At 42.3% G+C, this 25,749-nt stretch overlaps 3 protein-coding genes across 3 annotated transcripts; 1 reads left to right on the forward strand and 2 right to left on the reverse strand.

Moving 5' to 3' along the window:
• The first annotated feature begins 2,976 nt into the window (after nucleotides 1–2,976).
• On the forward strand, nucleotides 2,977–16,386 carry LOC107388541 (triadin). Its single transcript, XM_015964111.3, has 3 exons — nucleotides 2,977–3,035; nucleotides 11,730–13,068; nucleotides 16,211–16,386. Exons 2-3 carry the CDS (start codon nucleotides 11,737–11,739, stop codon nucleotides 16,343–16,345), a joined length of 1,467 nt encoding a protein of 488 aa, XP_015819597.3. The 5' UTR covers nucleotides 2,977–3,035; nucleotides 11,730–11,736; the 3' UTR covers nucleotides 16,346–16,386.
• Nucleotides 16,387–16,584: 198 nt separating this feature from the next.
• Nucleotides 16,585–17,093, reverse strand: LOC129152192 (phosphatidylinositol N-acetylglucosaminyltransferase subunit Y). Its single transcript, XM_054733427.1, has one exon. The coding sequence runs from the start codon at nucleotides 17,091–17,093 to the stop codon at nucleotides 16,881–16,883; it is 213 nt and encodes a 70-aa protein (XP_054589402.1). The 3' UTR covers nucleotides 16,585–16,880.
• pyurf (PIGY upstream open reading frame) lies at nucleotides 16,585–18,818 on the reverse strand. Its single transcript, XM_015965285.3, has 2 exons — nucleotides 18,535–18,818; nucleotides 16,585–17,327 (listed from the first exon to the last, which is right to left on the reverse strand). Exons 1-2 carry the CDS (start codon nucleotides 18,735–18,737, stop codon nucleotides 17,186–17,188), a joined length of 345 nt encoding a protein of 114 aa, XP_015820771.2. The 5' UTR covers nucleotides 18,738–18,818; the 3' UTR covers nucleotides 16,585–17,185.
• Nucleotides 18,819–25,749: the final 6,931 nt, after the last annotated feature.

Genomic DNA, 25,749 nt, shown 5'->3' on the forward strand with positions numbered 1-25,749 from the left:
GATGTGAAGAAGCGTTTCTTGGTCGGAGCATGACTTCATTTATGAAATGTTGTTTTGACTGGCTTGTTGCTACGAAACAAATGGAAAAATTTGTCTCACAAAGACTCTGTCAGCTTCAAACAAGTGCATTCCACAGATTTATAGTTAAAGGCTACACACCCAACCCAAGTGTCACCTGTGATGCACCTCGAGGGGTAACGTACTCTTTGCAGGAGAAGCTCTCTTGACCGCTGAAACCATTAAGGCGAGCTGGAGCAAAGAGCCTTCTGGGTGAAAGAAGCAAAGGAAGAAGATGTGAGGATGGAGAAAATCTGCAAGTCACACCGTGTAACTCTGCACCTCAGGCACGAGCGTGGACCACAGACCGTGCACTAAAACTGACACCGACCTAATGTGCCTCATCGATCCTCCTTTCCACATCAGTCTAAGCAAATCTGTCTGAGTGCTGAAAACAAATCAGACACACATCGGATGCATGATGTGATGTTTTCCCTCTGCTGTGCATAAAGCCAAGGACGTGCTAGTGGTTACTACAAATGTGGGAAATGTAAATCTATATTATAATTTAACCAAATCTCTAAACTAAATCATGACCATCTTGCAGCCAGCTCTATGATTTAAAGCTTTATTGTCACGTGCATATTAACACCATAAAAGAAGCATGCAAAGATACAATAAAACGATGTATACTGCAGAGAAATGTAAGAATATCTGCCATATGCATGCTTGCGCAAATATTGCGCTACGTTAGCTGGTACGTGCAACAGTCAGTAGTAAAATATTGAGCAAATAATCCCAGTATCAGATAAAACATGTTAAAAAACTGTGCAATTCTTTATGAAGTGGGGCAAAAGTGTCCATAAGGCAGGTGATCAGCTTCCAAATGTCAAAATAAGTTGTGTTAAAACCTTTGAGACCAAAGAGGCTAAGTGAGGGTCCTACCTGTTGAGTTAAAAGTCTGCACGAGCCACAAAAATGTAATTGTTTTGATTTTATAAAGGCAAAAACCATTGTATGGTGATTTTTATTTGTACTCCTCAAACTAGGACCAAAATCACCATATTAGTAATAATCTGAACACAAAAGTGCTACAAGTGTTGATTTACGTTAACGAACTTCTAAAGAGAGAATTTAACATTCTGGAAATGCAACTGGGACGTCACAAAACCACTTAGAGGACCACTAATCGCCCCCGGGCCGCACTTTGGACATGCTTGTGTTCAAAAGAACAACAACCAGGCTGAAAGAAAAGCTCGTTAAAAAATTGTAATATTTTTCCAATGAAGCCCAATTCAAAAAGAAATTTGACAAGTCCCTTTAAAATACACCAGAGGTATTTACAGCCTGTAAATGTCAGGATTCTGCAACCTTCAGGACAGGAAAAGACATTTCCTCTACAAATATTTATATGCTTAAAATGAGCTCAGCTTTCAAAATGTGTTTTCTTATTCTAAATTTTAAGAAAGGATGATAAATAATAAATTATATAGTTATATACAAGTTCATGATAACTGATAAACTAGTTTTCTCCTATATTTTTGAAAGTTAGATAAATGAATCACTCAGATGGGAAAATGAAGCATTAAGCTGCACAATAAAGTCTTAAATCCTCTCAAAACATCATCTCGTTGGTTATTTGTGGCGTTAATTCTACTAATTGCTTCATGTACCAGGCCATTAAATGAGAACTTTTAAAAATGTGCAGCGTTTCTACAGTGCTGCTTTCTAATACTTGGTATTGATGTCAGAATTTGGTGAATTTCAGTAAAAATGCAAATTTACTTTACGTTTTTACAGCAAAGAGGCTGCAGAAAAGTGTTATTTTTCCTGGTAGATTTGGAGCAAAGTTACTCTGTATGTTAGAAACCATTTTAGCAAGATGCTGTATTTCAAACACAATTTTTGCAAAATAAAATCAGACAAATCTCTGCTAATTCTGGTGATAAAACGATGAAACTGAATCATAATATTAGAGTCACATGTTGTGGAAAATCTGTGCAGGTGCTGCAAAAATATGGCTGACGAAACCGCTGAAACCTTCTGTCATCAACATTTAGGTAATGTCAAAGGTTAATCGACTGTTTATAGAAAAGAAGAAAAATACAGGTAAACTTTTAAAACTGGTTGCTATGTTTTTAAAGATATTTCTCAGCTCAGTCACCCCCGGGCACTGTTTGTCAGGAGAATTTTGCTGTTTTTTTACCGAGTTTCAGAGAAAGAGTGAGTCATAGTATAATTGTGGGAAAGCTGCGTAGGTGGAAGGTCCCTCAAATTATTTAGTTTACCAAACTGACTCAAGAGGTTGAGCAGGCCAACCGGTCATCACAAGGTTGCTGGTTCAATTCCATGTCATTTTGTGTTGTGTGTTGCTGTCTCTCCTCTTCCTGACTTGGTAACTGGATTAAAGCATCGATCAAAATCATAAACATAAAATGCAGGATTGACCAAAAGACAAAAACAGCTGTTTAAATTCATGGATTGCATCTTTAAACTTTTCCCTTTATTTTTTTTTACAACCTCGTGACATAAAAGGACAATGACATTTTTACAGCCATACATAATACGACCAACTCTTGTCCTATAGTTCAGTTATTTTTGAGCTATTATAGATCAAAAGGGACGTTTATTGTTATGCTTATGAGGCTCCACTAATGAAAGGAGGCTGTAAAATTAAAAATACTTACCTAACATTCACCTGTGTGAAAACAACAGTAATCTTTTTTTTTTTATTCTGTATTCTTTTTAGTAACAATGTCGACATCTAGTGGTCAAAAATATTTTAAAGCAATTGGTAAAAATGTTTTTCAAGAATCTGACTCAAAAAGGAAAAATATGCCCAAATTAAGAATTTGTTCAAAAAACAGAACATTAAATATTACTAATTCTAATTTTTATTATCAAATGTGATAGAAATGCATTGAGAATCGTGTCGTTGATACTGGGAAACCCATTTTTTGACGAGGGCATTTGAAAGCATCACGACACAAGGCGGCGACGGTAGCCTTTGATGTTTGGAGTTTAGCTTTGCTGCTCAGGTAAATTTCTTGTTAAATAATTTCTTTGTAACCATTTAAACAAGTTCAAAACCTGTAAATGGACAGGAAGTTTAGGTAATTAACATTTAAATAGTAAAATTAATATTTCCCGTTCAGACGACGCTAATTTAGCCCTTTGAACTCCTTAGCGTGATACTAGTTTGTCCTAAATGCTACAACTTATGCTGCTTTCATTAAAATGTGGTCAAATTTAAATACAGAGAATAAATGAGCCTTCACGGAGTTTGAGCTTCATAGTTATTGATGCACACGTGTATTAAACGGGTTTAAAGGTTAAAATCTTAAATCTCAGAGATGTGAAATTCTGTATTTCTGCTACAGTGTTAAAAATAAAATTAAATACCAGCATGAGTAAATACTAAACGCAGGGATCAATTAAGTTTGGTTCTGTGTGGGAAGAGTCATTACCCTCCTTGTTTAGTCATTTTGTTTAAATTAATCCATTTATTTTGAAAATCAAGACAGTAGAAACACCATCTTTTTTTATAGCGCCTCTCAACATAAAAATCACGAGGTGCTTCACAAGAACAAAAAATAAATAATGTAAAAAAGATTTTAAAAAATGATTAAAATATGTTTAAAATTCAACTTGAGTTTCATTTCCTACACCCAGAACCAGGGCCCGCAGAGACTTTTAAACTTTTATTTGTCAGGGATTTTAAAGGGACATTATGGAAGTGTGACAGCCAAAACATGTATAGAAATAATAAATGTCTTCTTCATACATTCTCCTGCAATGCCCTGGTCCTGTAGAATGAGCCCTGGCATTTTTACTGTGATTGCCTGTTTTTCTGTAAAATCACAGAAAAAGAGAGATGCTCGGGTCCAGCAGGCTGCTTCATGCGCGTTCACGCTCAGGCATCGCCCGTAGCATTTGCTATCCGTAGCTTTAGCAGCAGAGAGAGAGGCAGTGCCACTTTGTCGCTGTTCCTAACGCCTAGTGACAAAGCTAGCTACATTTCTGAGGACCCTTAGCTACTTTCTGTACAACTTTCTTCTAGATATTTCCTGCAAATTAGCAACAAAATAGCCATTTTCACTCCGAACCGTTCTTTGGTTTGACGTTGTTTCAGCTGTCATCAAGGATATAAAAGTTACAGATACTGTGAATGTTACTAGAGTGTAGCTCACCTAGTAAGATGTTTGACTCTCGTGCAGAAGACCTGGGTTTGATTCTGGGTGTGTACATAGTTCATTTAGAGTTTATTTTTTACATTAATGGTATATTTTTTTTACAGTAAGATGCCCAAATTTTTATTTGAGACTCGCCGAACGGCATTGAATTCACAGATAAAAAAGATGTGGGTTCAACTTTCATTTTGGAACAATTTTTCAAGCAAGGGAAGGGAATGATCTGAGCATGCAGGAGGACTGACCCATCATAAACCTTTGTCGGCTGTGCTGAAGAGAAAGGTACAGAACCAAATTATTTAATTAATTAGCTGCGCGTTCTCCTGTCCTCTGTCCTCCGGGCCACACACACACACACACACACACACACACACACACACACACACACACACACACACACACACACACACACACACACACACACACACGGGACTGTCTCAGCTGTTATTTTCGTTAAGGAGTGTGCACGTACAGCATGCGTGCCTCGTGCACGAGCCTACTATTGAAGCTGTCGTTACGCTTTTGGCCTGAGGGGGCAATCGCGAGCATAAAAATTCAAAAGTCTGTAAAGTCCCTTTAATAAAACTCAAAACACTAAATTTACATAACAGGAACTTATGAATTGCAATTCATACATTCATAGTAAAGTAAATTAATTGGAACAAAACCAAAACTATTAGTTATAATAATGAAAGGGTCTGACGGGCCTTTTTTGTGTGGGTGAGTTTGAAAAGGTCGTCTAGAGTTTATTTTTAAAAGGGATGGGTTTGAGTTAATGACAAATGAGAAAAAGTTTGTAATTTCTGAGTTTAATAAATTAAAGGAAAGAATACAAATCTCAAGTTATCAAAAAGGTTAGTTGAAGTGTTTTTAAATGAAGTTTACATTAATATTTATATATCTGAGTGAGTTTTGCCCAAGCTGCCATGGACTCGATAAACAAAAGTCTTGTGTTGCTTTGAGCACTTATTATTAAGTATTCATATATAAGTATTTGTCATTATAAAGTGAACTGATGTCTGTTGGCAGGTGTTGAAATTAGTATTTTTATTATGTCAATAAAAACTGAAAGCACAGAATTAAACCAGCAACCCACCAAATACTGGTTGTTTCTAGTGAGTTTCGTAGAAAAATACCTGAAAAGTAATTCGTAGCTTACCCGTGTCAGGCTTTGGTGAACTCCTCACCCCCTCACCAGAGCCCCGCTGTCTGTGGTTCTCCGGATTATTAAAAGATATTGTAGCGGTTTCACATTAGGACACTTGGCTGTCCTGCACCAAGTCTAAGACTTGGAACTGATATCTGATGGTTTTTCAGCAAGAAAACAACATGTGGCTGTATGGAGCGATGCGTGTTCCTGTGACGGGACGGGCATGCAGCGCCATAGGGAGCCTAAGACTCCTCCCTTTCCGGTCAGCTCATGGGTCCCCGGAAGAACGACAGAAACAAATGCAAGTCAACGGGGCTAAAAGAGCTATTTTCTAATCCGCTTTGCCTAACACCCTGGATCACACATATGCTGTACCGAAACTTCAATGAAAACTAATGATGCGGTTTCGACCACGCCAATCACGCACATTGAGATTTATCAGATTGTAAAAGTTTGTAATTGGCACGACTACAAGCTAGACATCGGCACGTCGCATATGTGACATCACCACATCATCTCCTCTCCCCTAGCGTAGCTGCTACTTACCACATGGCCAGATTTATGGTAAAACGGTAAATGGCCTGTATTTGATATAGCGCCTTCTAGAGTTCTGGAACTCCCCAAGGTGCTTTACAACACAATCAGTCATTCATCCATTCACACACACATTTACACACTGGTGGGGATGAGCTACGATGTAGCCACAGCTGCCCTGGAGCGCACTGACAGAGGCGAGGCTGCCCAGCACAGGCGTCACCGGTCCCTCCGACCACCACCAGCAGGCAACGTGGGTTAAGTGTCTTGCCCAAGGACACAACGACAGCGACAGGCTGAGCAGGGCACGAACCTACAACCTTCCGATTACGGGGCGAGCATAGTGGTTCTTTCCTCCTGAAGGAAGGATTTAAAGTTAGCTGAACTTACAGCCATTTTCCTTCCGTTTTTCTCCATGTCTGGTTTGATGACGTCACTTTCGTGAAGCGCATTTGTAGTGCTGGACTTATTTTCACACAAAGCCTAAAATAGCGTTTCCCCCAAGCCCCCACAATGCAGCTCTAAAATTGAGGCAAACCCGGAAATGAAATAAATTGCAGTTCCACCCTCATCCACTAGGGGCTGGTGTCAGAAGCGAGCAAATCCTCAATGACTCCCATGTTAAAAATACCAATTTCACAGCAGAAATAAACATGTTTACAGCCTGGTACCAAAACATGTTTTTGGTTTAAATGATCTAGTTTACACTCATGACAACTCTGAGGGGGGTGAATTTGTTTCTCACTCTTCTGTTTAAGTGTATTAAAAGCCTAAAATTCTGTATAATTAATGAGCATCAGACCCACGTGACCACAGAGCTAGCTCCGTGGAAAGGCCTCAGTAGAGCCTCGGTCTGGCCTGGAAACTGCTCCGGCATTTTGAGGTTCTGTGTGTGTGTGTTCTTTTTTGGATATTATTTGTGCAATTGTTGGACAAAATGAATTGCTGTGGCATTAATTGCACTAATAGAGCGTCCAAGGAGTCTTCACTTAATTTTTTCAGTAAGTAAAATTATATTTATGTATTTTAGGTCACTGCCGAGCTGAGCTTAGATTTTAACATGTACTGTTTAACCATGAAATGTAAATGTAATAGGGTAAAACCCAGTGCATTTAACATAATGCTGCATTTTAGAAAATGGGTTGAAATATAACATGTTGGTGGAGCTGGGTTCCCACTATCGGCTTGTGGAGCTCTCGGGAGACCGATGTTTTCCACCCGTTCTCTCCTCCCCGCAGCTCGGCGCATCTCTTTCTGATCGCGGCTTCTGTCTGCTGCGCGGGCTGACGGCTTGTGGAGCTCTGGGATGGAAACCTTTCGACCCGGTTCTCCCTAGCGGCAGCTCTGCGCATCTCAGACCGCAGCGGCGCTTATCTGCTGTGCGGCTGCCGGCTTGTGGAGGTCTCGGAGACCTCTGTGTTCCACCCGGTTTTACCCAGCGGTCAGCCCGGCGTATCTCTGACTCGGAAGCGCTGGTGTTGTGCACAGTTAACTCCGGTTGTAGCTAGGTTGCTACCTCCGTTAGCTTAGCTCCCACCTCCGCATTAGCTTTGGGTTAGCTTCAGGTTAGCTTGTAGCTTGTTCGACCGGGTGTCGTCAGTTGATCCCAGCCTTACAGCCCCACCCTCAGCTCCTCCTCTCTTCCCTTTTTTGGAATTGTCTGGGCTTGACGGAACCTGTGACACGGTCAAAATGGCGGTGGTGGCCACCTCCCATTTGGCCTCAAAAACGTGATATTGGAGCCAATGGAAAGGAGATGTCCAGTATATTTATGTCGATGGTTTCCCCTCATGCGAAAACGAGCGCTTTCTTGGTATCAAAATGCTTCTTTAAAATTCTTGAACATTATATGTGAAATCCATGGCGCATAACAAGCGGGATTAGAAATTAGCGTTTTTAGTCCCTTTGACTGGCATTAATTTTTTCGTTCTACCGGAGAACCGTGATCCAGAAGTAGATGGGCGTGATTCAGGCTCCCTATGGCCGACAGGCTCACTTTTCTTTGTACAACACCTGTAACCACCGCGAGTGGCTCAGGTGCTGCAGGAGACTGAGAAACCCTGATGTTTTGCATTACGTTGGCAATTTTGCTTTGTTTATTAGTGTTGCAGGGAGATCGTTTGGGCTGGCTCTTTGTTTTTGTCTGAGTTGCCACAGTGAACTGGGACTGCTAGTTGCAAACTGGGACTGGGATGTAATGTTGAACAGTGATTCGCTTTGGCGAAACCTGAAGGGAAAATCCAAAAGAAAAAGTAGTTTGATATGAAGACTGTCGAAGGTCCAGTATGCACACGTTACTAAACATGACTAAAATATGACCAAACTGCAGACATCTTCTCTGTTTGTCCTGAAGCAACATGTTAGCTTGCTAGCTAGCAGCATACATGTTATGGAGTCCCTGCATGCCGTAAATAGTGTGACATTGCGGTGTTGTTTTTGTCCAAGAAACAATCACGCGATCTGTTCATATGTCTGACGTGATCGGATCGGAGCAACAGTAACTTAAAGTTGACAGTAGTAAGGAACAAGTTAGCTAAAGGACTAGCCTTTTTGATTCAGACCACTTATGACTGGTTGAATGAAAAATATTTGCCAGGATGTTGCATTCTTTCTGAAATGTTGAAAACGATCTAAAATTACCGTTTTGTTTTTGTTCCCAGTTAAAGTATAATTTGTAAATGACTTTTGTTTAAATCCCTCCATTTCACTACCTATAGGTTGTCCATTCAAATTCATATCATACAGAAATAGTGCCAAGAGCACAAGTGGAGGATAGATCTTCACTGGTAAGAACTACAGCCTCACCAAAAGTGGTGGGGACAAAACTGTCTGTTATAAATACTGATAGAGACATGTCCCCGATATCCCTGACTGGGAGATGCTGTAATCTAGATATTAAGGTAGCTGAGACCTTTAAACAAGTACTTCTAGTTCAGAATCTTCCGATTGCAGGATGTGATGAAAGTCAGGCTGGGTTCGGTAGCTCAGTCTGTAAAGCATTGGGTTCATCTGCTTAAGATCAGGGTTCAATCCCAGGAGAATCAATCAAATCAAAACAAAGATACTTTATTATCTGCATGTGTGAATGAGTTTAAGGCTTTGGGTTGGTGTGCTTGGAAGATCAAGGCTCAGTCCCAGTGGAAACACTTTCTTTTAGACATTAAAGTAGCTTTCTGGAGTTTTCCTCTTTCACAAATGATGTATGGTTTTTCAGAAATCCTTAACTCATTCGCTGCCAGTTTTCTCACCGTTTTAAAAAAAAGTGATAGAACGTTGCGCGCTAGGATGATGTCGACACCAAAACAACCAAAACAAAGCGGAAGAATCCGCGCGTTTCGAGCGTTATCCATTCTTTCATAATCTATTGTCGAATTGTGATCGGCAGACACTTTTACAGTTCGCGCCTCACTTTTTTTTACAGCAACGGCCCAAAACGATCTCCTGACACATGGATTTTCTGCTTCCTGATCATGTGACGTGTGACGTATGCGGATGAAAATCGGCTTCAGAGCTGAGATGTTTGTCCTCTCAGCAGTAACAGTAAAAAAATGTTAATGACTACTTTAGTTGTCATTGGCAGTGAATGAGTCAAAAGTGATTGTCTCATCATGTACTGAGATATAATGTAAGCAATACGTCTTTTATCTTTTGCTAAGCACACCCCCTGCCCTGCAGAGCTCCGTGCAATAGGAAACTGAACGCCTACCCAAACAAACCAATAGCGCTAGACTACCACTTACCACTTCACATTTAAGGAGTACCTCGGCTTATGCAGAGTTGATGAACTTTTCACGGAAACGTAAGTCTCTAAAATAAAAATACATGAGAACATAGAATGACATGAGAGTAATACTCGTAAAACTGCGTGTTTTAGCTCTGTTTATTTTTGTATTTTTTCCGTAACCGCGCTGCTCTGGGTGGCTGCATGTTGGAGTAGCTCTGTTGACTAAATGTAAGTTTTGCCTTTTCTTGGACATTTTTTCTTCTAGTTTCTCAAGAAAAACTGTTTTTTGGACACTTTACTTTTCTGTTTCTGGTGCTGTGAAGCTTGGAGGATTTTTACTGCAATTTTGTAGCTTTTTTTCACTTTTTGAGCATTTGTTATGATGCGTAACCATGGCAACAAGCTGGTTTACAATCGGGAGCAGCTGATTAACATTGGAAAGGCTGAAATAATACCTCAACTGAAGCCACAAATCCCAAGTGAGCTAAAACACAAGAAGTGTGGATGCAGTGCGGGAGCTAAACGGAGACAGAGAAAGAGGAAATTCAAACCATCTCTTCCATCGATCATAATGGGCAATGTGAGATCACTGGCCAACAAGATGGAGGATCTCCAAGCCCTTTCAAGGACTCAGCCAGAGTTTTGGCAGTTTCAGAACCGCTGGAGGAGATAATGCAAAGAAGGATTCTCCAGAGAATCAAGAAAATGATGGACAACCCTGAGCGTTCTCTTCACAAGACTGTCCGACAACGGAAGAGTGTCTTCAGTCAGAGTCTTCTTCAGTTTGGCTGCAACACTGACCGCTACTGGAGATCCTTCCTGCCAACAGCCATTGTAATATACAACAACTCTTTGAAGACTTGATTATTATTATTATTCTGAGCTACTACAGCAATCAGTTTCCCTCTGGGATTAATAAAGTATTTTTGAATTGAATTGTCGGCTACAGAAGCACATTTCTAAACAAGAAAGGTGAAGTTGCGATCTTAAAAAAACGGAGCGAGAGACTGTTTGTGTGATATGCTTGTCAGCCACTAGATGGTGCCATCGGATAAGAGAAATGCTCCGGAAAGAGACTTTAAAAGGGAAAAAGAAGGCAGTTTATCAGCAGTCTAAAACATTTGGAATGGTGCCAAGCTGCGGTTTTACTTGAACCAAATTGGCTAGATAAGTAAGTCCTTAAGGCAATTAGTCCTTGTTGCTAGGCTAACAAGTTACTTAGTTACTAAATTTGGCCAAATAACAAGGTAACAATGTGTATAACAATAGATGACTCGGCCTGGCCTACTACTAGTTACTACTAGGAAGTTACCTATCTTGGTCATTAACCTATATAATAAAAGCTACATAGTTCATCCAAAACCCCAGCTTGGCACCATTCCAACCAGCGTACCCCCCCCCCCCCCCCTTTTGACACTTTCAAAATCAGGAAAGCAGAGCAAACTGTTTAAAAACTAAAGACTTTCATGCTTTTCTGCATTCATCTTATTTTTAAGATGTCAACTTTGTAAAATACAACAACTTGGTAAAGTCAGCGTCTAAATGCACAATTATGTTGAATAACTTTGCCATCTAGGACTGTGTGGCGCCACCTGGTGGAGGTAGAAAAACCTTATGAGTTTTTTTTAACTTTTGCAAAACATTTCTTTTCAATATAAAAGAGTAAAAAGGAAAACATTTATCTTGATCAATCAATTATTTAGTCAGACTGGATGCATTTAAACCGTTTGACACATCAGAAACATTTCTGGAGATGCTGATAAGATCAAGTGAAATCTATCAGCCGCGGATTTGGCCAAATAACTCTCCTGGTGACTTTTGCTTGACATCAAAACATAACAGAATATGTTTAATAATTTTTAATTAAACAATCGCTCAACCACTCTTTTTAAAATGACACACAACTTGAAGACAAGACTTTTATCCATTGAATAAAGCTTAATGTTATTTTTGGATAAAAAACAGATGATAGGCTTACAGAAATAAAAAGGGGAATCAAGGAGGAAAGGAAAAGTTTATATTTGAGTTGACGTTTGCTGGCTTATATGAAACATAAGTACATAAATGAATCAGTAATGGGGCAAATGCGCTTTTAAGGGTGTAAAATAATGTTTTTCTTTTTTCTTTTATTTAGGAGCGTCATGAGTGACTTTGAGGATGCTGCCTTTTATTTTGAGTCTTTCACTTCTCCTCCAAAACCAAAAAGAAAAAAACAGGCCAAGAAAGACAGAAAAGAGCCCAAACCTAAAAAGAGTGAGTCCATAAAAGCACAAGAAGGTGTCCACTCCAAGCTCAGAGAGACGACGAAGGAGCTGAAGGAAAAGAAGAAAGAAAAGAGGAAGAACAAAAACAAAGAAAAGAGGAAAATGAAGAAGAAGAAGAACAAATTGGCTCCAGAATTAGAGGATTTTACTTTGACTCAGTTCAGCAGCACACAAGCTAAACGGTCAGAGAAGCTTGAAATTCCCGGCAAATCTAAAGACTCCATGAAGGAGGGAAAAAGAAACAAGATGGTGGCGTTTGACTCGTTACCCACCTACATACGTGTCAAACGGCCTCAGTTTGCCTCCTCGACACCCAAAGAAACTGAAGATGTGAGAAGAAACGAGAGCTGCTCGCAGGTCTCATCGACGGGACAAACTCAGGACGAAGCTCAGGACGATGTCCAGTGGACCAGCGATGATGTGAACAGCCAGGACCTCTTCATCACCCAGAAGACATTCAGAACGTCGCCCGCTAAAGCGTTCAGTGGTGTAGCCAGCGATGAATTTATTACTGCCTCTCCACAGGTGTTCACACAGAAAAACAAGAGTCAGAAGACGGCTGAGGAGATCAACAAGACTCTAGAAATAACTCACAAATGTCCTCAGGAAGGCGCGGTCCTTAAGCTGAAGCAGGAGAAGATCTCCTCACAGACACACAAGCTTAAACCCAGCTTAGCCCAGCAGAAAAAAGCAGAAGCTCCCAAATGGATGAACCCGTTCTTGGATGAGCCCGTTGTCATAAGCGAAACTCCAGAAGAACGTTCTTCTTCAGCCCTTCCACACGGCGAGCCATCCCTTCCTCGTCCACGCAGCGCAAACAGCTCGACTCAGACAGAAAACTTCTTCACCTCCGAGCTCTCCTCCTACCTCCACTTCTGCCAGAAGAGCAGAGCGGCCGCATGCGTGGAGGACCTGAAACCTTTAGATCTGAGTCTGCCACAGAGGGTCAGAAAAGATCTCCGTTTGTCCGTGAAGATGTCTGTAATCGACGCCAAGCTGGACCTGGGTAAGCCGGTGCTACGAGGAGAAATGAGCGACGACGGGAGCAAAGGTGTGTCTGAAAAGCTACGAGAGAAACCTGCAGAGGTGAAGAAAGAGCCCGAGACGACTCCAAGCCCCCAGTCGGAGTTTGACACCAAGTCCGCCGACACAACGGCCTCCAGCGAGGACGACCACCTCGCTCGATCTGCCAAGAAAGACCTGAGCCAGGTAATCCAGTACAATCTCATCTGGGTACATTAAAATCTATCATAATGCTCCTGTTAGATTATCTGTGAGTTTATTATGGCGCGTTTTCGTAAGATTTGATGTTTATTTGAAATTCAAGCAGATCCTGTAGTAAAATAGAGGAAAATCTAATGTTCACCAGCTTTATACCTTTTAAGTTTTATTTATTTATTTTTTGCATTTGTTTTAAATGTTATAAACATTTGAACAAAAATGTGTCTCAGATTAGTCGGTAAAACAGCTAATCTGGGCTAAAAATGCACAAAGCTGGCAACTAGAGCTGGCCAATAATTCAGTAATGTCTATTGATAGATGTGTGGTGCAATAGGAAAGAAATGGACCAATAAAAAGTTTATTTTTTCATTAAAGCCTGTCGGATAGCTTAATACTCCAGTCATTACTTAGTCCAACCAGTCAAAAACTCAGACCCAGTCACGCTTCGTCACCACGCCCTCTCCTCTCAAACCGCAACGATGACAAGATGTCGCAGCACCACATCAGTTTCAGAGGGTTTCTTAGCTTAAAGTGAGGGTCAAGGCCTGGGTGGAGAGACGTATTCCATCCACACTTCCTGTTAGGAAAACGCTTCTGAAAGAGGCGTGGCCTGGCGGACCCAGAGAGCGGCACAGAGGCAGTGGGAGACCGCACCCCCCTCAACACCCCCGCGTGTGCTGTCGGAGTTTCTCAATCTAAAAACGAGTTGTTAACGAGCGCGTGCGCACTCGCACGAGACTCACTGCTCAGGAGAAGAGCAGACACAGATTCTGCAGCATTCTGGAGGATTTCCTGTTAACCGCGATCATTAGATGAAAAAGGGGGAGGAGGGCATTTTTTTCAAGGAGGCGAGCGGTTCAGAGCGGCAGGTGATTGGCTGAGCCAGGTGGAGGTGCGGCTGCCTCACCTGGAGACCAGTGCACTGCAGCCACGTAGCCATTTGCTGACGTCACGTTTTCCAGCTTAGCCATCAGCCACAGCTGGTTCTGCATGAATGTGGAGCAGAGATTTAACCTGAAGATGGAGATGGAATGATGGTTTTGGGCTGAAATGTTACGTTTAAAGTAAGTTGCACTAAAATGCTAGCCTGACAAGCCAGACTAAATAAATGTATTATTTAGTCTGGCCATGCTCCATTGACGGCTCTCGGTTGTGGGGCGGGTTCTACCGTTGTCTTTCAAATGATCTCCGCATTCCACTGGACAATGAATGTGACATACTCTTGTTTCACTCTGTTGCATCATCCCACCCACCAGGCATATAGAGTGCCCTGATTGGCCCACAAAGCAGATAAAGCTCTGTGATTTGTTCACTAAGCAGATAGAGCACTATGATTGGCCCACCATTATAGACCAATCACAGCTCTTTATGTGTTTGAAACCCCTCTAGAGAGCTGTGATTGGCTAGCCAGAGTCCTGGTAGGAGCTGCTGAGGTTCCAATGGAGCATGCCTAGACATTCTTTGCAATGCAAGAATTTGGTCTAGTTCACTAGGCTACTAAACTGCCACACTAATCATTACACGTGTGTACTGCAGGTTATCAGTAAAAACAACTTAATTTAGGCGTGACTTGCTCTTTAACCACATCTGCTCCGCTAGACCCAAACACACCATGTTTATTTATAGAGCACATGTATAAACAGCATGACAGCGGACCAAAGTGCTGTACAGCAAGGAACAGAGGAGCGCCATAAAAAAATCAAATCAAACAACCTAAAGATAAGATTAAAAATAAGATAAATAAAAGCGCCATCACAACAATAATGGAACGAATAAACAACTAATGAATCATAAAACACGGGACTAAAAAATATGAGAAAAGAAAAGCAGGGAAAGCACAGTAAAACACCAAAGGCAGTCAGTCCTAGGATATAGTAAAAATAGGTCAATGACCAAAGGCAAGGTGATAAAAATAGGTCTTCAACGCCGACTTCAAACAGCCTAATGCAGGGGCCTGTCGTACTTGGAGGGGGAGGGCATTCCAGAGATTGGGGGCATCCTCGCTCCCCACGAGGATGCACAGTAGCTGATCTAAGGGATCTAGAAGGAGCATACGGTTGTATATTAGTTCAGCGAGGTAGGTGGGAGTTGGGCCGTTCAATGCTTTATAGACAAAAGGTATGATTTTGAACTGTGTCCGGTACTGCACAGGTAGCATGGACGTAATTTTTGGGGGGGACATGCCCCCCCCCCCACATTTTCCAAAGTCAAGTTTTGACCCCTGCACGTTTTACCGTCCAAAAACAATTTTACGCTATATTAAATTGACACTGGTTGAGCTCTAAGACCAAGCGGAAAACAATCGTTTGTGTTGAAGCCTGTTTCCCATTAGAACATACTGTAAAGACCCCCGTGTCCCCCCCACTTCTAAAGTGAAAATTACGTCCATGACAGGTAGCCAGTGTAAACGGGCGAGGATGGGAGTAATGCGACGACGTCTGGAGGTATTTGTGAGGAATCTAGCTGCGGCATACACGTTTGGGTGAATGGAGATTTTAAACAGCTTTTAGTGTGACTGTGTGTGTAGGCATCTTTAAAATGCAGTTTTTTCTGCTTCAGCACACCTGACTTTAACCTTTGTGTGATGAAAAGGCTGCTGCAGAGTTTGGTGACTTGCTGAACAGGTGATTCAGTCACAGAGTCAGCTGTGCTGGAGCAGAAAAACACTAAAACACGATGGATATGGGCCATTCCCATCTGTACGGGGCCGGGTAGCCCCAGTCGGCCCCAGCCTGGCCCTGTTGATTCCACACATCCTTGTCTTAAGCCCATGTGGGCTGATTCTACCCACCAATCAGAGGCTTGCTCTAATGGAAGGTGTGAATTTGCTGTCAGCAGTGGGTGTGTTGGCCCTGGTCGGCCTGAAGCAGACCCCCTCGAGAAGAGGGCTGAGAATGAGCCTTGGTTGGCCCGGAAAAATACCAGGCCACCCAGATATGTAAACAACCTATGCTACCCGGCCCGGGCCGACCCGGTACAGATGGGAATGGCCCAATAGGTAGATCTAAAGGGTCCGAGTTGGACAGCCCTGAATCATATGCTACGTATCACAAACCTCTCATGCTTTTATCAGACTGTGGTTCTTTTTACAAGTGTCACTGTTTAACAGAGAGCCTCCCCCCCCCCCCAGGTCGGAGCGGTCCAGCTGAGACTAAACAAACCCTTCTTCTTCAAGACAAAAGGAGAATGGCAGTCGCCTCGGCCGGAGTCTCCGCTGACCAAATTTTCTCAGGGCAGAAACCCTAAAAGCAAAAAGTGTCACTAAGGAAGGACGTGAACGTACGATGAAAGCTGTTCTTGTTTGTTTCGGAGCATTTTGGGTCAAAGGCTTAAAAGTTCGAGCTTTTTTAAAACTTGTTTTGTTTTGCATGAAAAGATGATAGTTTGTGTTTGAAGTACAGGCATGTTTGCTGGATTGTTCCTCCCTGAAGTACGTTCACATTTCATAAAACAGACATTAAATAGCTGTTCTGTGTGAAAATGTTTTTATCAAATAAAAGTAACTTATTCCAATAAAGTTGTTTATTCTTTTCTGCAAGAACTGGAAAAATCCAAGAAGTTCAGTTGTTAAATCGGTTACATTTATCCATTTTATAACAGGAGTTTGTTCAGTAGCAGTTAGCGTTTACACGGACTCGGTTACTATGAGTCCTACCTGCAAGCCTAAACTTCCAGACAAGTAAAACCCAAGTCTAGCAGACTTTAACAGACATGAAATAAAGAAAATAATGTTACTGAAGTTGGTAAAGGAGGTAAAAGTGCATCAGAAAACATGCCGTGGGTTGTTTTCAGAGAGCATCCTAGTTGTGTCTGAAGAGCTTGATCCCCATCCAGCTCCAGAGATGGAAGAAGACGTAGACGGGGATGGTGACCGGCAGCAGCAGGCTGTAGAAGCACAGACTGTTGCCGCTGGTGCAGCCTTGAGGGAAGTTCTCATCCACGGCTGCAGAGTAGAACAAGCCAATGAGTGACACGATGGGGACCAGTCCCACCATCACGGACAAGGAGAGCATTCTAGCAGATTAGCTTTACAGTTTTTTTCTTTAAAAAAATAGCAGTGCTCAATCGGTTTTCTGGCAAATGAAGGTCTTTGATAGACTTTCTGTTACTGTGCAGGTGGATTAGAAGCGTCTGTGTCCTTCTGAAGGAGTCTGGCCTCCTGGGGGATCATGTTGGGGATGCCGTCGATGATGGGATAGGCGATGCCAAGCTCCTCATTGATCAGCTCGTTGGTATTGGCATCATACCTAGAGGAAAGAAAAAGAACATCAGTTATCTGGAAAACAGATTAGACTGTTTTATGCGTTGGTTCAGTCATTTCTAATAATGAATGCCTAGGTCGCAGGTCGATGATAGACTTTGAAGTCGTATCATCCGACCTGCGGCCGTGTGTTTTGGACACCAGAGTGAAGAGAGGAGCGGAGCTGTCAACTGATCACCACCTGGTGGGGAGTTAGATCAGATGGCAGGGGAAGATGTCGCGTAGACCTGGCAGACCCAAACGCATAGTGAGGGTCTGCTGGGAACGCCTGGCAGAAGAACCTGTCAAGACGGTCTTCAACTCCCACCTCCGGCAGAGCTTTGACCGCGTCCCGAGACCAGTGGGGGACATTGACTCCGAGTGGGCCTTGTTCCACTCTGCGATTGTTAAGGCGGCTGTTGCTAGCTGTGGTCGCAAGGTGGCCGGAGCCAGTCGTGGTGTGGAGTGTGTCGAGTTTGGAGGCAGGAGAATCTCGTCTCTGCTTTTTGCGGATGATGTGGTCCTCCTAGCTTCATCCAGCTCTGACCTTCAGCTCTCGCTGGGTAGGTTCTTGCTGCCCCCGCGACCCGGATAAGCGGAGGAAGACAACGACGGTGTGTGTGTGTGTGTGTGTGTGTGTGTGTGTGTGGGGGGGGGGGGGGGGTAGATTTCACCTTTACACTGCCTCTAATGCAGCTTTGACTAATTCTTAAGTAGGATGTATTCAAACATAGTACATCCTTGTTTAATTGATGTAAACGCCCAAAACAATTTCCCAATGATGTTACTAAGCCAGTGAAAGAAATCCCTTAATTTTTGATAAAAATCCTAATAAAAAAGATCAGTTAGTATGAAAGGTGTTAAAAACTGCTGTGTCTCAATGGTCTGGCTTAGTTAGCAACACCATTTAGGAATGGTTTTGGGTATTAAAATCAATTAACCTGGCAGCTTTTGAAAGAAATCACTTCATTTTTTATTTAAATCCTAAAAATAATGATCAGATCTTGCGAAATGTGCTAAAAGCTGCAGTGTCGCTGACCGGGCGAACCAACGTCTGTCGAAGATCCAACGTCCAACTACAAGCTAACTTCACCGCGGTACAGGACAAGCGCGTGCCTACGTCTTAATGCTTTTATATGAAGTTAGAAAGGACGCCGCTAGTTAAAAAACTAAAATCAAAACAGATGAACTCTGAAACACTTTGTTGCCGTTACCGGAGTGGCTTCTTGGACAGCGGACACACCAGGAAGTCCAGCAGGGAGGAATCGAAAGGCGGCTGCACTTCGTCCTTGGCGTCGGTCAGACTCCTCACCGGGACTCGGGCGGACGTTAACGACGGTCTAAACGCGGCTCGTTTCACATGACGATCAAAACGAAACGTTTCTGTCACGAGCCTGCTCACAACATTCCTAAACATGACCAAGTCCTGCGCGGCGAGCTCGGCGAACTCAACAACAGGAAGTACCAGCTTTGGTGTAACACTAAAACATGAGCCGGAACCTCTTAATATGTCCGCTGACTTCCGAGGTAGGATAAAAAAAAATCCCACAAATGAATTTAAATGTTTATCGACGTTTAAATTACTATCCGATTTATTTAATGTTAATAGACATGAAACTAAAATCCCATAGTTCTGGTTATTTTACAGTAAATTAAAGAAGGCTTGTTTCTACATTTGTCCACTGGATGGCAGTGTTTCACCTTTTTAAATCTCATTACGGCTGTCTCTCCAAAGGCAAAACCAAAAATCTAAAAATAAGGTTCTGATCCAGAGAAAATGTACATTTTCAAGTGTATACTTTATGATATTGCTTGGATGGTTTCTGACCTTCGATGCATTTGATTCACCAGAATGAAACTATGACCTGGGTCCTGTCCACTTTAAAATAAATTATCTGATGTGCAAACACGGTTTGTGGACTTTGCAATGGTTTCTATTTGTATTCTTGTTCCACAGATGCAGTGAACATGATTTCCCAGCAGGTTATCACTGTACAGTGTTAAATATCGTCAGAGACCCTGCTGCTAGTGAAGAGAATACAGTTTCCAATCCATATGGCTGCAGATATTGCTCTGAGACTTTCCTGGCAGGGCCCCAACTTGTTTTAAAACTGCTTCTAGCTGTAATATATCCCACCACTCGGTACATGACAGACCTGCTAATACAGTCATTTTTCTTTCTCCAGCTACCACGGATTGAATTCAGAAGTGTAACACAACAGCCAGGCACCTTTTTGTGAGCCTAGTTACTCTCGAGAGATATCCATCAGGCCTGACATGTTCCAAGGAACACCGGAGTTTGAAATGCGTAAAGCAGAAAAAAGAAGATTTCAAATCCCAAATGATATGAAAATAATCTGATGCTCGGATGTAATTTAATTACAACAAAAACATTAAAGCTCAGTTTAAGTAACTAATGTTGTTGCTCCTGAGCTAAATCACAAACATTTATTTTGATCCCCAGAAGAAAAAAGATCACCTCGTCCCATGGTTTCTGGGAACATGATCTCACTCCAGAGACCAGATAATGAAAACCATCTAATCTTTTTTTCTCTAATTATAATTTTCCTTGCTTGAGGACAACATTGAACACCTGCGTCTGTTTTTATCAGAATGAAATTAGCAACACCACCCAACAGAGCTACAGTAACACTTTATGACTTTCAGAGTGGAAAACCTTCGGTCCAAACTCTGATCAGGTATTGATTTTTGCCTCCTCTACCCTGTAATGTCATCTGAAAAGCTTTGTTTTGCTTTTTGCTGTATCACATGCTGACTGGACGCTGACTCGACAGAGATGAGGGGAATTTTGTCCTGATTGGTTGACCTCTGTGACCTGTTCCACAGCACAGTAACTGTACTCACAGACTTCGATTGCTGAATCCTGAAAAGCTTTGGAGTCCAGCTGAAAACAGCTTCCTGCCTTTAGGGCGACCAGAGCATCCTCTCCACCAGGCAGTGGAAGCATCGAGTCTCTGTCAGGATGGCGAGACCACTAAAGGTTCTGGCTCGGAAAAGGACTTCATGTGGTTTTGGATTTTCATGGCTGCACGCATAAAGCCGTATGTCCTTGCTGTGCACGAGTTACATGCTTTACTCAATTTCTGCACATTTTAGGCTCATGCAATCCTCTATATTGTGGTTTAAGAGAAGCGGCCGTGATTGGAAAGCAGCGGTGCGGGTGTTGTGAGCTCAGAAGCAGCAGAGCGAGAAGCATCTCGAAGCCTGCAGGGCGTCTTCATCAAGCCCACTCCTCTGTTGCATCGCCTGTCAGAGCTGTCATCAACCACATGCCTCCGCTGACCTTTCCACAGCCACTCACGTGTGCACTTATGGGTCCCCGGTGATGACTACTTCTTCAGCCTGAATGGTGAAGAGCCGCGACAGACTTGACGTAACTTTCACAGCCTGGCGATGTTTGAGACCTCTCGTATTTCTCAGTCACAGTAAAGCGACAGAATCCTGCTCATTTCATGATGACTGGATGAACCAGTCAAGGCTGCACACCTTCACACAAGCTTTCCCTGCATAATGGAACAGTTCCACTCATTGGTTCAACTATCCCTGACCCATATAGTTTATAAGATGTGCCAAATTTCCTCTTTCAGTAGTTTCCACCAAGGTGATAAAGTAAAGTTTTTATTTTCACATTTTCTCATCTCATCTGCATCTGAGTTTATTTGCACCGGCTGTTGGATCCAGCTATGCCTGAACTTGTTTGTTGCACTGTTAGAAACCAACTTTTATATTCAACAGGAGATTTAAAACGTTTGTAACTCGTTCTACCGAAGGGGGGAAAGACGATTCACACCACGTTGTTTGACTGCTGATCTCTTTTCTTGCTCGGCACGGGTTTCATCCAAACAGAAGATTAGCGCTTTCAGTTTTTTGTGCTGAAATTTTGCCGACGCTACTCAGCCTAATCTGATAATCAGATCTCCAAAGGACTCTCTTCTCTAGTTCTTCTCTGTCTTTTCTTCTCTCCCCTCTCCCCTCCTCCCACCTGCAGTCAGCACATTCTTCTGCCAAGAAAGACAAAAAGCCAAACTCCTGCTAATACACCTGATTGATGGAATGGCAGCAACCCGATGAAGCATTGCCCCTCAATTAGGCCTCTGTGGTCACCTGGCAACACTGTTAACGAAGTGTACCCTTCAATTAAGTCTCACCGGTTACTCAGCAGAAGCCCGAGCCAGTGAGGCGTGAGTGAAGGTTGATGCCGTGTCATTAATGCTCCCTTCAAGGCCTCACACTGCTGCTTTAATCACTCTGCCACCCTTTAGTGCCCCAAATGTGTGTGTGTGTGTGCTTATTATGGTGCATGTTCGCAGCACTGAAACTTGTTTATGAGGTGTTCGTAGTAACTCCTTCAAACAATCCAAGCGCAGGTTTTCTGCTTTTATGACACGTCGTCTGAGGAGTTCACAGTCATCCTGAACCTCACTGTAATTCTTTGAAAGGTGCGGTGTTAAAGGATTGAAAACCTGTTTAGTGAAGATGCATCCTCCCCATAATGGGGTCTATTAAAAGAAGGGGAGGCAGCGGGAGAGAAAGTGAATTAAAGAGAGAGAGAAGTGAGGAGGAGTGAGAGGAAGAGCGGGGAGGATAATGATAGAGTGAAGGCAAGTCCGGTCAGCTTTTCAGCAACCTAACGAGGGAGTAGGATGCTGCCTGGAGGTGATAATTAGAGCATCCTCCAAGGCTGAAGAGGCCCACTCTCCTGCCCCCGGCACATCTGCACTACAGAGGGCAAACTGCCCCTGAGAGACTTTATTATTTTTACTCCCAACCTCAAAGTTTCACAAAGTCTTTTTGAGCTATCAGACCATCACAGGAAGCTGAAACTGTCCGCTGAATCCCAGCCTGCTTTCATTTCTGGGATGATATAAAGTATAAGATCTTAACATCACTATAGGCTCTTTTTGTTGTTGTAAGTCACACGTTCAATTCAATTCAATTCAGTTTCAGTTGAATTTTATTTATAAAGCGCCAAATCACGACAAGAGTCGTCTCAAGGCACTTCACATAATAAACATTCCAATTCAGGTCAGTTCATTAAGCCAATCAGAAATAATGTTTCCTATATAAGGAACCCAGCAAATTGCATCAAGTCACTGACTAGTGTCAGAGACTATACAGCAATCCTCATATTAAGCAAGCACATAGCGACAGTGGAGAGGAAAACTCCCTTTTAACAGGAAGGAACCTCCAGAGAATCCTGGCTCAGTATAAGCAGCCATCCTCCACGACTCACTGGGGATGGAGAAGACAGAGCAGGCAGGCAGGCAGGCAGGCACGCATGCACGCACACACACACACACACATGGGAGAAAAACAGAGAAAAAATGAAGTTAATAGCTGAAATAGCAGGAAATAATACAGTTAAAGAGCAGATTGTAGAAGAAAGTAGCAGAGTGAAAAGTGGTCAGTGTATCCTCCAGCAGTCTAAGCCTATAGCAGCATAACTACAGAGATAACTCTGGATGACCTAGCCTTTTTAGATGGAGGCATGTTGGAGGCGGGGCAAGGGAGAGCCGTCTTTACCGACTGTACACTCCACCTCCCTCTACTCCCCCACTTGTCCAGATTTAGGCTAACATCAGATTTTAACCATAGGCCCTATCAAATAAAAATGTTTTAAGCCTAGTCTTAAAAGTAGACAAGGTGTCTGCCTCACGGACTAAAGCTGGGAGCTGGTTCCACAGGAGAGGAGCCTGATAACTAAAAGATCTGCCTCCCATCCTAATTTTAGATATTCTGGGAACCACCAGTAAGCCTGCAGTCTGAGAGCGAAGTGCTCGGTTAGGAACATATGGAACAATCAGATCACTGATGTATGATGGAGCTTGATTATTTAGAGCTTTATATGTGAGAAGAAGGATCTTAAAATCTATTCTGAATTTAACAGGTAGCCAATGTAGGGAAGCTAAGACAGGAGAGATATGATCTCTTTTTAATTCTCATCAGAACTCTAGCTGCAGCATTTTGGACAAGCTGAAGACTTTTAACTACATTCTGTGGACTTCCTGAGAGTAATGAATTACAGTAATCCAGTCTTGATGTAATAAATGCATGAACTAGTTTTTCAGCATCACTCCTGGAAAGTATGCTTCTAATCTTAGCAATATTCCGAAGGTGGAAAAAGGAAATCGTACAAACCTGATTAACCTGGGATTTGAATGACATGTCCTGGTCAAAGATAACACCAAGGTTCCTTACTTTGTTCTCGGAGATTAATGTAATGCCATTCAGGTCAGGTGATTGGCTAAGCAATTTCCTTTTCTGGATTTCTGGTCCAAAGATGAGAACTTCCATCTTGTCTTGATTTAAAAGCAAGAAGTTTAGAGTCATCTAATTTTTTATGTTCTGAAGACAAGCCTGTAATCTACCCAACCGATTAGGTTCATCAGGGTTAATGGATAAATATAACTGAGTATCGTCAGCATAACAGTGGAAGTTTATCCCATGCTGTCTAATGATTTTACCAATTGGGAGCATATATATAGTAAAAAGAATTGGTCCAAGCACTGAACCCTGTGGTACTCCACAAGTAACCCTGGAGTATGAAGACGATTTGTCATGTACGTTTACAAAATGAAATCTGTCAGACGGGTGGGATTTAAACCAGCCTAACGCTGTTCCTTTGATCCCTACAACATGTTCAAGTCTTTCTAAAAGAACATTGTGATCAACTGTGTCAAAGGCAGCACTGAGATCTAACAAGACTAGAACAGACACAAGATTCTTATCTGAGGCCATGAGAATATCATTTGTAACTCTCACTAATGCAGTTTCAGTGCTGTGATACTCTCTAAAACCAGACTGAAATTCCTCAAACAGAGCATTCGTGTTTAAATGCTCACCTACTTGGATGGCCACTATTTTCTCCAGGACTTTGGATAAAAATGGAAGGTTAGATATTGGTCTATAATTCATTGGGTCATCTGGATCCAGAGAAGGCTTCTTAAGTGAAGGTTTGATTACAGCAACCTTGAAATCTTGTGGTACATACCCATTTACTAAGGATAGATTGATTATATCTAGAATGGGGGCAGTAACCAAAGGAAATGCTTCTTTAAATAATTTGGTTGGGATTGGATCCAAAATGCAAGTTGAAGGTTTAGATGAAGCTAATATTTTTGATAACTCTGAAAGCTCAACTGGATCAAAACGGTTCAAACACAGATGAGGTTCTACAGTTACCTCTGATGCTGCCTCACTTACTGAGGAAGAAGAAATCGCATTAGGGAGGATGCTAAAGATTTTGTTTCTAATAGAATTAATTTTACTTGTAAAAAATCCCATGAAGTCATTGCTGCTGAGGGCTAAGGGAATAGATGGCTCAGAGCTATGATTCTGTGTAAGTTTAGCAACTGTACTGAAAAGAAATTTAGGATTATGCTTATTCTCCTCAATTAAAGCTGAGAAATAAGCAGTTCTAGTTTGTCGCAGCTTTTTTTAATAAAGCACAAGACTATTTTTCCAGGATAGGTAGGACTCCTCATGGTGCGTAGAGCGCCATGTTCTCTCCAATTTCCTAGAGTTTTTTTTAAAGCACGTAAATGAGAATTAAACCAGGGAGCCAACTTCCTGTCCCTAATTACCTTCTTTTTTAAAGGGGCAACATCATCTAATGCCACACGTAAAGAGGAAGTAACATTATGAACCAAGGCATCAATTTGTGAGGGGCTAGAACTGAAAATATTGCCCTCTGCTACATGCCTCTGAGATGCATCCTCCTTTCCTTTGCTTAAACTGAAGCAGGGGCACGAATGTTGGCCTTTAAGAGACAGCGGGAGAATAAACAGCAGCAGGATTTATGTCGGCGCCGCTTTCAGAGTGCCAGCTCTAATATATGTTTCATGATGCCGCTACACAAGAAACGCCCGCACCCTGACTTTACTTCCACTTTAGACTGAGCAAACATTACATTTAGTACAATAATCTTTCTCTAGACTTTCATACATGGAGGCTTTTGTAGCTTCCATTCATTACTTTTAACCAAGGACATTATCTGGTTATTGCTGCACACCCGCGGCCTCTTTAAGGACAGAAAAACAAACAATAAGATGAAATATCAGGTAATTTAACAGGGACGAAGTGGCCAAAGTGAACTTTATCTGCAAAGAGAGAACAACCAGCTGGACTTATCAGATGCTCCTCATTCCCACCCTCACTCATGATCATAAATATTGTGTGATGTGTGGAAGAACAAGAGTTGTGAAAGCAGCTGAAATGGGTTTGGTCTTTAAGGCGACTCTGAACTGCAGGAAGGGCTGAGAGGAGAGGTGCTGCCTGCTGGAGTCAGATCAGGTCAGAATAACAAATATAAACTACCTCTGATGGTGGACGAGTATTATTTCTGAAATCTTGGTCCTGGTATGCTGAGAGGTCAGAATTAGAAGTGGTGGTACTGGTACTGCTGTGTA

Source organism: Nothobranchius furzeri, chromosome 4 (genome assembly GCF_043380555.1).
Source record: "Nothobranchius furzeri strain GRZ-AD chromosome 4, NfurGRZ-RIMD1, whole genome shotgun sequence".
Lineage (NCBI taxonomy): Eukaryota > Metazoa > Chordata > Actinopteri > Cyprinodontiformes > Nothobranchiidae > Nothobranchius > Nothobranchius furzeri.

Excerpts from the sequence above, each read along its gene's own strand:
- LOC107388541 (XM_015964111.3), top strand. The coding sequence starts at position 11,737 with ATGAGTGACTTTGAGGATGCTGCCTTTTATTTTGAGTCTTTCACTTCT. Across the intron at positions 13,069-16,210 it reads CCAAGAAAGACCTGAGCCAG|GTCGGAGCGGTCCAGCTGAG; the intron begins GTAATCCAGTAC and ends CCCCCCCCCCAG.
- LOC129152192 (XM_054733427.1), bottom strand. The coding sequence starts at position 17,093 with ATGCTCTCCTTGTCCGTGATGGTGGGACTGGTCCCCATCGTGTCACTC.
- pyurf (XM_015965285.3), bottom strand. The coding sequence starts at position 18,737 with ATGTTTAGGAATGTTGTGAGCAGGCTCGTGACAGAAACGTTTCGTTTT. Across the intron at positions 17,328-18,534 it reads CTGTCCAAGAAGCCACTCCG|GTATGATGCCAATACCAACG; the intron begins GTAACGGCAACA and ends TCTTTCCTCTAG.